The 15,857-nt window shown below is 58.5% G+C and overlaps 1 protein-coding gene across 9 annotated transcripts in view; it reads left to right on the plus strand.

Annotated features, from left to right (window-relative positions):
- Positions 1 to 15,857, plus strand: part of SRCIN1 (SRC kinase signaling inhibitor 1) — a 59,266-nt gene that overhangs the window by 14,057 nt on the left and 29,352 nt on the right. For 7 of the 9 annotated variants that reach the window (XM_055697783.1, XM_055697790.1, XM_055697785.1 and 4 more), the window contains exon 4: positions 10,826 to 10,849. The exons of 1 other annotated variant lie outside the window; for it this stretch is intronic. In XM_055697783.1, coding sequence (XP_055553758.1) covers positions 10,826 to 10,849 — 24 coding nt within the window. Of the gene's footprint in view, positions 1 to 2,755; positions 2,837 to 10,825; positions 10,850 to 15,857 lie in introns of those variants that run through there. One more of the 9 variants, XM_055697788.1, reaches the window with a different exon arrangement.

Below are 15,857 nucleotides of genomic sequence, written 5' to 3' on the forward strand. Positions count from 1 at the left end.
TCAACATCCCTTTCAGTGTGGCAAAGCCTGCAGCAAAACGCCATTGTACTCATGCATAGGAACTGGAAAGTGAGCGCAATATTAATTTTAATCATATGTATATATAACAGAGCAGGAAAAAAAAACAACAAAAAACCCAAGCAAATAATTGTACCAACACCCAACAGACTGCTAGCAAATCTGCGGAGAAGTCCAAGGCGGCAGCTAGCTAATTTAAAACCCAGATGGGAGAACACGCTAAATGGGCATGTTAACAATAAAGAGAGGAATGGGAATCGGGACGAGGTGGCTGATGGAGCACATCGGCTGCTAGGCTTTGGGTCTGCTTTTGGGGTAAATCCTGCCCTCGGGGGGGGTAAATCCAGCTGGAGAGGGATGGCATGGGCAGGTTTCTCATCTCTGTGTGCATCGGTGCTCTAGGATGTGCGATTCAGCCAGGGGCGCCCCCGTGGTGCCCAGTGATGAACGTACAGAAGTAAAAAAATAATATTAGAAAAATAATTATATGATGGTGTAAGGGGGTGACCCCATCACCCCTCCCTATTTCTCACTGTTATCCACATTCCTTTTGGATATGCTTTTCCGCACGGGACTCAGAGGGTGCGTTACCAACTGGGAACGCGCGGTTTTACACAGACAAATTATAAACCCCAGAAAATAAGGGATTACCAACCCTCCCTTGCCCGTGACCACCTATGCATGGCAGCTGTATTGCAATTCAGCCCTGTCTGCTCAGGCACCTTGCAGCTCGTAACCTGCAGCATGGGGTTAAATACCGCAGCGGAGCTGGAGCAGAACCGTGCCTCTTTCAGGTCTAAATAAAAGTATATAAAAGCTCGGATTGAAGCTTGTCCAGTTCTGCTGCAGGGGAAAAAAAAAAAAAAAAAAGAAAAAAAGGAAAAGGAAAAGGCTCGAGCTGAGTGTTAACGTGTTGGTGGCTGCCTGACAGCAGCAGATTTGCAGCTGCCCAGAATAAATCCGACTTTGGAATAAATAAATAACAGCCAGCACAGATGTACGTACCCCCAAAGCCCAGCCCTTGCTCTTTCTTGCCTCGCCAAGGCTGCCCTGCAGCATCGCTGCTGTGTAGGGCAGGAGTGATGGTGCAGGCAGGGGTGCAGGCAGGCTGGGGCGGTGCTGGTTTGCTGCAATTGGCTTTGTGCCTCAGTTTCCCTGAATAAAACAGGGGGTCTTGGCTGCTTCCCCGCTCCGCAGCAGGGTGTGCTGCCACATCGGGGACCTGGAGGTGTGGGGGGGCTGAAATGTGGGGCTGGGGGTTTGTGGGGCCAGGGCCGCAGGCAGGCAGGGCAGGGCAGGGGGAGCAGTAATTTTTTTGCATGGGTTATTCTCAAGAGTACTTTGCCCTTCTTGATAGCACTCAGTGCAGCAGCTCCTGGGGTTCGGGCCAGGTACGCAGCAGGGACCGGGGGGGGGCAGGCGGGATGCCTGGGTGCAGCATCACGGGGCTGCTGCAGCCCCCGCTCCTGCCTGCAGATGCTGGGACCCGGCTCCCACTGATTAAAGCGAATATTAACAAATCCTGGTGATTTTTATTAGCCTTGCAGTTGTCAAGCCTTTTGGGAAGCGTGCGCCAATGCATTTCTGCATAACTGGAGGAAAGAAAATCTCCTGGGGAAGTTGGGATGCCAGGGGCACTGACAAAGCCTTGCGGGTGGGCACCCCGGGTGCTGTGCACAGGATGGCACTGGGGCTCCTGCAGCTCCTGCATGGGCTGCAGAGCCCCCCCAGGGGTGCTGGCATGGGGTGGGGGGACCCCAGCGGCACCCTGTGCTGCAGCAGGGTCTTACAGGGGGTGTGCATGCGGGCTGCATGCATGCACGGTGCTGCCCATGGCCACCCCCCAGCCTGTCCACAGCCCACCCTGCCAGGGTGCATGGGGGTAAAAATGCTGCCAGGTTGCTGGGTCTGGGGGGCTGCCCCCACCCCTGCCCCCACAGCCCCCGAGCACGCACCCCTGTTCCAACTGCCCCATTGCACCCCCAGCACCCATCTCTGTCCTGTTGAACCCCAGCACCCACTCCTGTCCCATTGCACCCCCAGTTCTCCCCAGCACCCACCCTTACCCCACTGCACCCCTAGCACCCACCTCTGTCCCATTGCACCCCCAGCACCCACCCCTACCCCACTGCACCCCTAGCACCCACTCCTGTCCCATTGCACCCCCAGTTCTCCCCAGCACCCACCCTTACCCCACTGCACCCCTAGCACCCACCTCTGTCCCATTGCACCCCCAGCACCCACCCCTACCCCACTGCAACCCTAGCACCCACTCCTGTCCCATTGCACCCCCAGTTCTCCCCAGCACCCACCCTTACCCCACTGCACCCCTAGCACCCACCTCTGTCCCATTGCACCCCCAGCACCCACCCCTACCCCACTGCACCCCTAGCACCCACTCCTGTCCCATTGCACCCCCAGTTCTCCCCAGCACCCACCCCTGGCCCATTGCACCCCCAGCACCCACCCCTGCCCCATGGCACCCCCACCCCCCTCCCCCTGCCCCATGGCACCCCCCACCCCCCAGCACCGCCCCCGCCTCCCGTTGCAGCCCCCGCCTCGCCCCCCCCCCGGCAGCGCCCCCCAGCGGCCCGGCGCAGCGCGGCGGCAGGTGGAGTCGCCGTTGCCATGGCGACCGCGCCCCTATCAGGGCGGGCGCGCGGGGCCGGCGGCGGCCGCAGCGGCGGGAGGTGGTGGCTCCGCTCCGCGCTGCGCGCAGCGGCCGCGGCACCGCCCGCCCCCGAGCCGAGCCGAGCGGAGCCGAGCCGAGCCGAGCTCGTCGGCGCTGCGGATCCCGGCCCGGGCTCACCTGCCGCAGGTACCGGGTCGCGCGGGGTCCGGCGGGGCGGCGCGGGGCGCATCCCTCCGGTGGGGTGCGGGTCCGGTGTCGCGGTCCCCTCCTGCATCCCGGTGTCCGCCCTCCCCGTGCTGCGGCGGCCCGACCTCCCCTTCCCCAGACATCCCGCTGCCGCTCCCGCCCATCCCAGCATCCCCCTCCCCCCTCCCCGAGATCCCGGTCCCCCCGGTCCCTCACCCCGTCACCAACCCATGCCCCCGCCCGCGCCCATCCCCTGGCCGCGGGGCTCAGCCCCAGGGAGGGGGCAGCCCCCCTTTCCCTCCAGCCCCGCGCCGTTCCCTTTTCCCGGGGGTCTCCCGGCTCGCGGGTGGCGCTTTGTGGGTGCCACAGTCCCTGCGTTGCCCTTTGGTGCACCACCGGGGGCGGGGGGGCTTACCCTGCACCCCCCGGCTGCACATGGGGCTGTGCAAAGCCCCCGGTGGTGCCGGTGGCAGCCCTTCTGTGCAGCCCCCTTCCTCACAGGGTAGCCCTGCGTTGTCACCCGTGTCCCCTGCGCAGGGGACACCCATCCCCTCTGCCCTTCTCGGGCTGCGCTGCGGGCAGCCGGCGAGGGGCAGATGGTGGCCTGGGCACGCAGCATCCCTGCGCCATGCAGGGGCTTGTCTTGCCTCCGGTGCACTCAGTCCAGCATCCTTCCCGTGGGGGTCCTGCCGGCATCGCTAGGACCCCCCAGCCTGGACCTCCAGGACCTCCACCATGGGAGGAGCCGCTTGATACCATCTCCCTTCAGCCCCCCCATCCCCCCCCCCCCCCCCCCCCCCCCCCCCCCGTTTCCAAGAGGTGCTGGAGCCGGGCACATGGAGAGTGCCCATGGCCTTGGCATGAGTTTGGCATCGTCTTGTCCTCACAGGGTGCCTGACCGGGCTGGGGGTGCCAGCACAGGCACTGGGGACCAGGACACTCTGCTTTTTGTAAAACCAGTGGTGATGGTGGATTGTGGACGTTGCCCAGAGTGAGCCGGTCACTGGGAGCTCGTGGGAGCTAGAAGTGGGGCCTGTTGGTGCTTTGCCCAGGGTCTCATCCTGGTCTCCAGAGGTAGAGCGTGTTGTGAACCGTTGCAAACTGCTGTAATGGTGGAGGAGAGCGTGCGTGGCTGTCGGGAGTAATGTGAACGAGCGTGTGTGTGTGTGTGTCCCTATGACTGCAGCCAGAGCTGTCTCTATTGATTCTCTTGTTTTTCCCCTACCGGGAGCAATTCCTGGCTGATTAAAAGAGACCTGGCCTACGGTTTGCCTGGGAATCAGGTCCCCGGGAGCTGGGAGTCATGCAAAGCTCTGTAGGTCACCCCACTTCTCCTTGGCTTTAGGGGTGGAGCAGGTCTTGAAGTCCCTGAGAAGTGGGTAATAAATACGGCCGCACTGGTGACACTGATGGCATCCCTAGGGAGGGCATCCACGAGCCTGTGGTGTGGTCCAGCGGGGGGATACCCAGTGGATGCCCACCAGGAATTGGATCCAACTCCATTCCCTTGGCACCCTCACCGCGGTTCAGGGGAGCACAGTGCCAGCGCTGCTGTCGGCGAAGGGCTGTGCGTATTCCTGCCTCTCCGGCACAAACAGATGCCACGATGTGAAGGTGCGCATCCACCCCTGCCCTGCTGCCCAAAGTTTCCTGCTGTTCCTAACCCAAATTTGGCTCTTTTTTTGCTGGCAGCCTGGAGGGTCCTTGTGAGGCGGCTATGGGCTGCTGCTTGCCCCGATGTCATGGTGCTGGGCTGGCACTGAGCGGGGTGAGGAGGGAGAACACCAAAAAGCTGCAGCAGCCAGAGAGGCAGCTCCTGTCCCTGCTGCTAATGCAGCCCTGGCTCCGGCGGTGCTGGCAGCAGTAGGCAGGGAGTGCAGGAGAACAGGTCAGTCTCCGTCACCAGCTGCGTGCCAGTGCCCTCTGTGCCCAGCCCCCCCCCCCAAAAAAAAAAAAAAAAGCTCTGCTGCTGGCTGGCCAGGGTGGGAGCAGCACCTGTGCTGTACCCTGAGGTGCTGGTACTTGCTGGGGACCATGTGGTGGGAGGCAGGGCTTGCGGCATGGGGGGGATGTGGCTGCTGGACCCCACGGGGTGATGGTTGCAGTGCTGCTTTGCGGGTCCTAGAGGTCCAGGGGACCCTGGGCAGGATTTGTCCCTCCTCGCCCTTGGTGTGGGGTTTCTCTGGGATTTACCTGCAGGGATGAGCTTCCCTGGGTTTGGAGGCACCTGTTGGGGGAGGGGGGGAGCAGGTCCCCCCAAAGCTTTTGGGGGTCTGTGCGGGGGGGAGCGGATGGATGCTTGCTGCCTGCTTGCTGCCTGCTTGCCTCCGGGTTTACCTTGCACGTCCCTATTGTGTTGGTCCACCTACGCCGTGCCGTTGCCATAGCTACTCTGCAATCTGATCTGCCCAACTTCTGCCTGGTTTTCCTGCCTTCCCCCCCAAAACCTTTGGCCCTGCTCCCTGGCTGCCCACCCCCGCCCCCCCCCGCCATGCCCCAGGAGCAGGATGGAGACCTTGGCCCCTGTGCTGGTGTGCACAGCTGCTGCCGGTGTCGGACAACGATGGGGCAGAGACACCCCCATCCCCATCCCATCATGAGCAGGCTGGGGATGTGCTGAGCACCAAGTCCAGACCCCAGGGGAACCTGCAGCGCCAGAGGAGTCCCTGTCCTTGAACGTGGAGGCCACAGCAGGGAGATGTTCAAAGCCCAAGCCGGCTTTTGCATGGCTGATCCTCAGCAGAGCGTTTGTCCTGATGCGTCGCTACTTGGGGATGCATTGCTATAAACAGATGTTGCTGGTGTGCTTTGTATTGGCCTCAGGAAAGGAGAGGGCTTGAGGAAGTGTCAGGAGGGCAAATCACTGATGTCCAAAAGCATTTGTGCTCGGTAGCATCACCTGGGCTGCCCCGGAGGCACTGCATGGTCGGTCAAGGCTGTGATTGCTGCTGGAGAGCTGATGGATCTCACCTGGGGAGGGGGCTGGTACGTGGGACGCTGTGGTCCTGCAGCAAACTTCGAGCAGTGCATCTGGGCCACCGTCCTGTGGGTGATGCTTGCCATCCAGTCGCTGTGACAACCTGCTATGGCATCTCTGTAACATCTCTTGGTGGCCATCAGAGCCTCTTTGGGCGGGGGGGTGGAGAGAGGTGTAGTCAAACCCAAGTCACTGCCTAAAGATGCCGGTGCCTGAAAGAGGAGCAGCAAAACAAGCGTCTTGGTGCCCTTTGCGCCATGGGCTCTGGCTTGGGTGGCTCGCTGAGGCCCCTTAGGAGCCCAGGTCTGGTGGCAACTCACCCCAGTGCCCCTGCATCTTGTCTTGTCTTGCCTTGGCCTGTCTCCCGCACGCTGGGATGCTCAGCTTTGAGAGGTCCTTCCACAATAACTGCGAGACCTCAGATGACAGGACCTGCGGTGCACAGTGTCGGCGTCGCTCTTCACTCTGTCTGGCTACTGTTTGCATTCGCCTCTCTATCTTGTCATGTTGCTATTTCCACTTTAATCCAGTTTCTCTCGTACTGAAAAGCATTAAAAAAACCCTTAATAAGGGGAAACAGATTAAATTCACTTTACTGTTATTTTTCAAGGAGATTTTTGTTTGTCAAGACATTGTGCCGGAGGGGGACTCTATCGGAAAGTGGAACTCCTGAAAATGAGTTAATTAAAAAGCCAATGAAGCTGCCTCTGTCCCTCCCTTCGGTGGAGCGTGCTGGGGCTGCTGCTGCTGCCCATTTTGGAGGGACGCATTTGGTCCTGCCTTGTTAATCACTAACAGATTTGTGCTATAATTGCTAACCAGGGGAAGTCTGCCTTGGTCAAGGCAGTGACTCACTTGGATTTCATTTACCTCCTGTCTTTTCCTGGGACAATCACAAAGATTTTTTTTTTTTTTTTTCTTTTTCAAACTTCAAAATGTTCTTCACTCCATTCCCCCAGCGCTGGTTTTCCCCTCTGCTGCAGCATGTACATGTGTGTATGTGTGTGCATCCCTCCAAGCATTTGTGCATGCACGGGTCCCCTCACGGCTGTGGGTTCACAGGAGCATCTCAACCCCCCTTTTGCACTTGCACAAGCACTCCAGCTCCTCGGTGCACGCCTGTGCACACGCTTGTGCTTCGGAGGAGGGTGTGGGGGGCAGTCCTAGTTAGTCCATCATTTTGCAGCATCACAGACATGACTTTCATTGTAATTATAATCTCAGCCTTTGTAATTCTTCATACCTTCTGCACAGCTCTGCTGCAAGCGAGCTGCCTGTTTTATCGGTTGTAACAAGGCTGTCGCTTCAAATCCTCTCTCAGACCATTATCTCCCTTTGATGCTTCTGAAGAGCCAGCGATATGTTAATTCTACCTTGGCCCTCTCCTCTTCCCTTCTCCTTGCGCAAATCCACCCTTGCCAGCCTGGCCGGCTGCCGTGGTGCTGGCAGGGGTGCTGAGCACAGCGCTGGGGCTGTCCCTGCTCTGTCCCCTGCCTTTGGGGCAGCTGCTGGGGGGTGGCTGCGCTGAGGGCTGTGGCTGCTAGTGCTGCCCTGGTCCCCTGTCACTGCCATCTCCTTGGGCACAGCCTGTGCCCATGGCGGGGTACCTGAGCTGCGGGAACACGTCCTCTCTGCTCTGAGGGGGATTTGGGGTGGGTGGAGGACAAGCAAACGGCAGGACGTGCTGGGCAAAGCGCCGGTGCGGCAGCAGTGCCTGCAAGGACAGATGGAGCCCCCCCGAAAGGTCTGCGTGGGGGTGTCCATCGCCCACTTGGCCCTGGCAGACAGCACCAGATTGTCGGCTCTGGGCAGTCCTGCCTCCCGGCGGGATACAGGCAGGGCAGGCAGCGCATCCCCCATCCTGCCCACCGCCTGGCCAGCCCCAGGCAGAGCTTGGCTTGGGGGGGTCCCGCACCGCTCCTGGGGCTGCTGGAAAAGGGGCTGTTCAGGGGCCAGATCCAGGGACCTGGGAGAGGGTGGGTGCTGTGCCACCCTGGTGCATGCTCCAGGTCCCATTAAACAGCCCAAATCACTTCCAGAAGATTCTTGATTCCCTCCCATGGCACTTGGGGTTCAGACAAGCTCATCGCCAGTTTGATGTGGAGTGGTTGTGTGCAGTGGGGATGTAATTTATGGACTTTGTGATAAGCCTGTCCAGTCATCCTAAAATAATAAATAAAATACATACCAAGGGCTGGCATGAGATAGGATCAGTAATATCAGGGTCTGAGGAAAATTACTGAGACTCTTCAACAGCAAAATAAAGAGCGTGGAAGAAAAAAAAAAATCACAGAAGGAAAAAAGTCAGGAACGTCATCTCCTGGCACAGACAGGTTCAAGGCCCTTTGGGGACTGGGACAGACTGGTTTGGCTACAACTCTATGGAGTATTTGGCTAAAATATCCGATCCCATTGTGGAGGCCCATTGCAGCCATTCAAGCACAAATGAATGGAGAGGGGGGTGAGCATCCCCTCGGTGTGAAGGCAGTACATCCATGCCTCCAGGGACCTCCGGCGGGCCCCCCTGGGCAGGGGTCTCTGGCCCCCTTCCTTGCCTGGATGTACTGGTGGGGAGAAGCAGCTGATGGAGGCGACGGTGGGGGTGCTGGCAAGGCAAGGGGATGGAGGATTTCCTCCTGTCCCTTTGGAACGGGCTGTGATTTATGAAGGGTCCCTCACACAGACGTTCCTGGGAGCAGGAGCAGAGCCTGGCCTTGGGGAGTTTGGATGAGGGCTGCTGAGCAGAAGCGCAGTTACAAAACCCTGCGCAGCTTAAGAGACGTCTCCAACTCCGCAGCGTGCGGCATGGCATGTCAAACCCTTCAGGAGCTGATGCAATCCTGCTCACCTCTGGGAGACAGCGGGATGAGCTGTGCTTTCCTGCGGCTCCTCGAGCCGAGGAGGAGCACACAGCATCCTCACATCTACCTGGGATGAGATGCTTTGGCTTGACCCACGGCAGTGGTACAGCTTGGGCTGTGCCCTGGCACTGGGGGGGTTGTGCCCTGCCTTGCCTTGTGCCCAGCACCTCGCCCCGGCAGCTCGCCGAGCGCAGAGCGGCTGGTGCAGCTGATGTATTAATTACTGGGTGCGATGGATGGCTTCATTTAGTACCAAAAGGCGTTCTGAGGCGGTTTCTCACTGTCAAGCTCCTGGTGTTTTGGAAAAGCTTGACGTGCCCGGGATAGGCTTGGATCCTGCTGGTTGTTATCTAATAGTGCCTGGTAATCACAGCTCTGGGCTTCTATTTCTGGTTCTGCCTCTGAGTCATGGTGTGCCCTTGGAAAAGACCTTTGTGCCTTGAGGCTTGTCTGCATGAAAACGCTGTGCTCGTTTGACTTAAATCCCTTTTAAAAGTTTCGGTTTGGTTGAGGCAGAGCTTGGTTTGGGTCTCCTGATGTCCTATGGGATGTTCACGTGAACTGCATCTTGAATTGGAACGAGAGCATCCTGCTGATGCTTGAGACGAGTCTAAAAAGTGAATTTGTGTTTATACACATAGATCAGACCTCTATTTACCCTGTCAGCCGAAGGGTTAATATCCCAGCAGCACATCTGCTAAGCGGATATTTAAAGTCCTTGGATAAATACTCCGTGATGGTCTAAACTTATTGCAACTTCTTCTTCTGCTCCCTGAGCATTGCAATAGGAGGCTTCTTGGCAGCTACTGGGGCATCGCAGGGACTGGTGGGGACTGGGAGCTTGGTGTGGGAGCTTACTTTCTATTTAAAATAATGATTAAACCCAGCATCCTCTAAGTAACAAACTAGGTTTGCAGCCACGGTGATAGCGGTGGAGAAATAAATGCTGTAAAAAAGCAAGGCGGTAGGTGGGTGTGAGAGGGGAGAAAAGGGTGGTCAAGACCTTCGATCCCAGTAACAAGACCACTGGGACAAAAGCTGCTTTGCACCCGTTTCTCCCACCCCATCCATGATCCGCACATCTCAGCGATACTGAAATGCTTCCCCTTCCAGCAAGGTGGATCACCCTTCTTGTCACTAGATCCAACGTCCCTCCTGCTGCGCACACCACCTCCTCCAGCGCCGCCTCTGGGTGCTGCTGGAGCCAGGGTGCTGTGCTGGGGCTGGGCTGTGTGGGTGCTGGGGGACCGGCTGCGGGGTGGGATGGAGCTGCTTGCCGTGCTGCTGTGCCAGGTGCATGCCGTGCTCCGTAGCGCTTTGCTTTGCCCGCAGCGGTGGGGAGCTCGCCTGTCCCCATCCGGCGGTGCGATGTGCTGGGGTGCTCCATCCCAGTCGGGTCCTGAGTCCCTCTGAGCACTTGTTGGGCTCCTGCGGCCCCGTCCCAGCTGTCCGAGCCCACTGCTGCCCTGGGAAAGGTCCTGAGTCTCTAAGCCACTCACCGCTCCGCTGCCTCCGATATACCTGCTGGTGGGGATCGCAGTGAGCCGCAGCTCTGAGCATCCTCAGGACTTGCGGGGCAATCTCCCACTGGTGATTAGCAGTGGGTGGCTTGGGAGAAGGAAGCTCTCGAGCTCTCTGGCTGGCTGGGCTGCAAGCGATGCCAGCTCCTGTCATTCGCTGTAGCACATCAGCTTGACACCGGTGGAAACACTGTGAAGAAGCAACAGAGGGAGGTAGCGGGGACCAAGAGGGGAGATGGCAAGATCCCTTTAAAAATGAAAAATATTCCGGCTTCCAGCACTGATTCCCAGGGCAGCAGCCTGACCAGCACGGGCCAGGACAGTGTGGGCATACCGGTGACTCCAGTAGCGATGCTGGGCTGCCATCCCGCTACTCCCTTGAGTTACTTTGCACCCCAGTCTGCGCTGAGCACCCATCGCCATCCCTGCCCGCCTGCATGATCCTGCTTCCCCTTCGCCAGCCCTTCGCAGCATGAAACTTAAGCGACCCATTGGGAGGGGACATTAAGCAGAAACGAGAGCAGGTTTAATATCGCAGTTTAAAGTCAACAATTCTCAAAAGGAAAGCAAAAGTCAAACCAGAATCTTAATGGTATTTTTTGTTTTCTTTTGTTGTTTTATTTTTTGTTAGCAACCCAACTACTGGAGCTTTAAGGTCAGTATTTCTGATTTTTCATGCTTCTGTTTGAAATGCATGCACTTTGCCACCCTTGCCTCATCTCTGTGTCTGTGTAGGGGGGTGGGAGCTCGGGATTTTTTTTTTGTTGAGGATTCCTGTGCCACAGTAGTTTGTTCTCAGCTCAGCAGCAGTTTAAGCTTGTGAGAAGGATCTTAATGCTTTTCGGTCGAGTCGTTGTCAGATACAAACCTGTTCTCCGAGTGGAATGAATCTGTGTCCTGCCCTCGTTTCAACCACTGTCACCCCACAGCTCAGTCCTGCTGTGTGATTTATTTAGAGTGATTTATTTCATTGCAACAGGGACCTTAATTCTGGGAAAAGGACAGGAAAGAGCCTGTTCTAGGTGGGCTTGGAAGTCTTACCTGTGGAGCTGCATCCAGGTGCCTGCTCCCAGGCAGGGATACGAGGGTTGCTCTGATTTCCAGTCTCTGGGAAGGTGGCCCTGCTGGGACTTGCTGTGCTTCCCATCCCACAGGCCGTCGGTCACTTCTCCGACTTGACCCTTTGCCCAGCGTTGCTTCCCCCTCCAGGCTCCTCATCTCCCTCTCCCAAGCCCCTCGTTCCCTGGGGAGCCCAGGCTGATGCCACGCTGTCGGGCAGGAGAGGAGCTCGGGGATCTCGGGCCGGGGGTGCTGTGCTTGCCCCTTGCAGGAGGTGGTGTTGGCAGGGAGGGAGGAGGAACAGGCTCTCCAGTGCAAATGCCATGCCGGACCCCCCAAAACCAGTTTGTGTTTGGTGTGTTGAGGGATGTGGAGACCAGGCCGCAAAGTTTTTTGTTTGGCTGGTGGTGCTGAGCCCCGCAGGAGGGGAAGGGGCAGCTCTGTCCTGCGTTGGCCATCACATCTCTGTCTCCATCCCCTGCCCTGGTGCTTTGGCATGATGGTACCAGCTGCTTCGTCAGGCGGCTGCTGCCGGAGCGGCAGAACGGAGAAATCATTAGTGGTTGCTTTATTGCACCAGGATCCTCGTGCCTGAAGCCACCTTTTCCAGGTTACACAAAAGGGACCCTGACGGGAGCCTCCTGGCAGCGCCGAGGGTCGGTGCCTGCCTGGCGATTCCTGCCAGCACCTTGCAAACAGTTGCACTATTGTCTGGCAGGGTGAAGTACGCATGTCATCCCAGCTCCCCTTCCTCCCTCCTCCTCGCCCAGGGATGCGGTGGCAACACTTCAAGGTCAGGCATGTTGCTGGATGACCTTGGCGTGTCGTCCCCAGTGGGTTTGCTCTTCCTGTGGAAAAAACAGGCACTTTCCTTGGTTGGCAGCAGAGAGCGGAGGAGTCGTAAAATGCATAATATGTGCACTTGTCCCGAGTTTTCATTCTTGAAGTACTTGCAGCGTAAAACGCGTGTGAGCAGCGGCTCCCCAAATATTCAGCTGTCTTGAGCTCTCACCGGCTGGTTTCAGCCATGTGCTCTCGGGGACATTCCTGGGACTGGTGGAGTGGGGAAGGCACAAAAGCCTCGATTATTTTATTTTTTTCCATTTTTTGTGAGTAAGAAATAAAACGGGGGTGAACTTCAGGGCTCCACCCACCCCAGAGGGGTCCTCCTCAGCAGCGGCAGGGGGTTTGCAGCCACAGAGGTGGTGCGTTTTCTATAACTACATATTCTTCTGAGCCTGGAAGTACTTTGCATCGCAGGCAGGAGCATCTTTCCTGGCTGTGGGAATTGCATTACGGGTTAAATCACCCTCCAGCTTCCAGCTGCCTGACCCTGATACCCAGTGGGGCATGAGCCAGAGGCAGCTGGGGATGGCTTGTCACCAGGAGAGCCCTGTGGGGAGGCTGATCCTGCCAAGCAGGTGCTGGGGGCTTCCTTGAGGCCACCGCAGCCACCTGTGTCCCCTGGGGTCTTCTGTAGCTGCAGGCTTGGCATTCAGCTGGGAAAGCTGCTCCCACCTCCCCTGCTGTCTCCCCAGAATAAAACTTTCATGACCTTTTAGGTTCCCTGGCTGTGTCCAGCTGCTGTCCTGCGCTGCTGGGGGTGTGCAGCCAGCCCTTCTCCATCCCTCAGCCAAAGTGTGGGGGGGCTGTGGCCAGAGCCCCAGCTGGTGTGGGATGGAGGGGATCAGATGGTGGGAAGGGCTGTGCCAAATTCCCAGGGATGTGGAACGCTGCTGCTGGTGATGGGCCCCCAGGGCAGGACCTGCTCTCCTCTTGCCCTGGCATCCCTCATCTCCCTGTGGACAGGCAATGGGGGGTTCTGGCTGCGGTCGGGGGCTCTCCAGGCATGGGCTTTTGGGGAGGGGGGGGGGGGGGGCCTGCATTGCTGTGTTTGTTGGCCACGGTGCTGGAGATGAGCAGATGCACTTGTGTGGTGATGCTGTCATTGCAGAGAGGGGTTCAGGATATCGCGCTGTCCCCAGCCATTTCATCCTCCACATCCCCTGGTGTCTGCAGGTCCTGCCACAGCCGCTCCGTCCTCCTGCCCCGTGCCCCAGCGCATCCCTGGGATTCCTGCACTCACTCCTAGATTGAGCCAGCCACGCTCGGCTCATGAATGTCCCTTCCCAGCAGCTGGGTCAGGCAATGTGCTCACACGGAGCCATCGATCCAGCTGCTCCACGGCTATCGTCACGCTGCTGCCAGTCCCCGAGTCCCCAGGCAGATGCCCGAGTCCCTCAGCCAGGACAGCCTGACACCCACCTGCCTTTCCACCACCTAAACCGCGTCGCAGCTCACAGCCACCATCCTCCCGTTTTGGGGTCACCCAAACCCATCTTTCTGGGTTGTCAGCCTCTCCTGTGTGGCAGCATCTCAGCCCTGTGGTTTGCAGGATTTGGGGGGCTCCAGGGACGCATCCCTGGATCTGGCGGGGGTGGGGGGGGGCACATCCCCAGGGATGCAGCGGGGAGGGGGCTTCCCTGCAGCAAGGCAGTGCCAAGGGCTGGGGGCTCCAGCTGTGCTAACAGAAGGGTGGGCTGGCTCCTTGCTGTCACTCCTGGGCTGGGAGAGGAATGGGAAGAACCAAAGGTAAAGTCCTTTGGTGCCAGGACTTTAGAGAAACATCAAAGGGACTAAAGCAAAAGCTTCTGGGGAGAAAAATGACTGGGATGTGGAAGGGAGAAAGCGAGGGGGACAGGAGACATTTGTCTTTAGAACAAGTGTCTGGGGCTGTGCTGGAGCACACAGCTCTGGCTCCAGCAGTGGCTGGTGGTTTGACCAGGGCTCTGGGCTGTGGCACCGCGTCCTTCGCCCCAGCAGGGCTGCGGCACGGGGCTGGGCACCATTTTTCCCATTTCCATCGGCCAGCCGGGGAGTCGAGGCGTTTGCCCAGCCGGTATTATAGGCAGGCAGCGGTATTTACTTGCAGGAGACGAGCAAATGCCAGGCAGGCTTAGCTCCTGTAATCCTGCGGCTCCTGCACCAGCCCTCCTCCCTGCGCCCTCCCGGTGGCCTTGGCATCCGCCTGATCCTCGGGGACAGGCGTTTGCTGCGTAATATTTTATTGCTTGCTGGAGGAGGGCATTGGGGTGGACCCAGGAGTGGGGAGCAGCTGCTGAGCACTGGCTCCCACCTCCTCCCGCCGTTCTGCTCTTGGAGCACTCACTGGTTTTCTGACCTGTCCGCGGGAGCTGCTCTCCAGGGTTTGGTTATCTCTTGGTCCTGGGTGGTGTCAGTATTTTTATTACCGCAGCAGTGGTGAGAGTAGCATCCTTGGTGTAAGGATGGGGAAACTGAGGCACGGTGGGACTAGGTGACTCACCTGAGAGATGCATCAGCAGGACCTGCAGCAAGGTCTGGGCTGGCGTCCCATGTTGTGGCTGTTTTCCTCCGGCTGTTGCTGCTGAAGTTGGGGGTTCTTTTTTTGTTGTTTTTGCACTTTAAATCAGCCCCTTCGTGCCTTTTTCCCTGACAGGCGCCTGCACATGTTACCCGGAGCACGGCCTCCCCATGCACAGCTGTTAAAGCAAATCATGCTTCAGATACCAGAGAGCTGAGCCTTGTCACCTGTCACTGTGAAGTCCCTGTCACTAATGCAGCTACCCCGTGTCCCCACTGGTTTGCAGCCCGTACTCCCTCCCTGCAGCCCTGCGATACCCAGCAAGGGCTTGTCCCTTCTCCCCTCCGTCCCCTTTCTGCTGCTCTCTCGCACTTGGCTTTGCTTCCCATCCGCCAGCATCCCTGAAGGATGCAGTAATTTGCTTATTTTTGGAAGATGCTGTCACACAAGGCAGCATCGCCAGAAAACAGGGATTGAACGCGGCTGCCGCTCAGCCCCGGCGAGGAAGGGGATGGTTGGGGTGAACGTCCACGTGGGGTCGAGGTAGCAGGGATGGAGGCAGGACTGGCACCCTCACCCCCAAAAGTATCGCCACCCACATATCCCTACAAAATCCATCTCCTGTCTCAGGGAGGTGCTGGATCAGGCCTGTTTCTGGACCCTCCCTGCCTGTTTGCCTGGGATCTCATGGCAGGGATGCTCCTCTCCCCACAGATGCCAGGCTGGAGGTGCCTGTTTGAGGCACGGGGGGAAAAACAACTCCAGGAACAAAAGCACAGCTGCCTTTGCTGGGAGGTTAATGATTACACCCTCCCCAGGGGAGCCAAGGTTGCATCCAGCACCGGGAGATGAGGATGAGTGGGCATGACGTGTCCCCTCACCCGGGGCTGGTCCCAGCTCCAGCCCTGCCCGGGGCACCAGGACCTCCTGCTGCCCCACTGCTAGTGATGTGACTGCTCCACCCCTGCGCTTTTGGGAAGAAAGTGAGTATTTTGGGGACTGAACACAGCAGGGTCCTCAGCATGGCTGGATTCACAGCGCGGTGGGGACAGCCCTTTGGAGCTGCCATCTCCCGTGCGGGCATCCTGATCCCCTCTGCCAGGCAGGTGCTGATGCCCACCCGGCTGCCCATGCTGGGAGAGGGACCGAGGGACACTGCCACCCTGGAGGGCCACCAGCATCCGTCAATATTCATGAGGCTGCAGAGGATCCAGGCTTTTAAATATTCATCAGGCAGGCAAAGGCAGGAGGCTGTTGGTGC

Source organism: Falco cherrug, chromosome 20, assembly GCF_023634085.1.
Source record: "Falco cherrug isolate bFalChe1 chromosome 20, bFalChe1.pri, whole genome shotgun sequence".
Lineage (NCBI taxonomy): Eukaryota > Metazoa > Chordata > Aves > Falconiformes > Falconidae > Falco > Falco cherrug.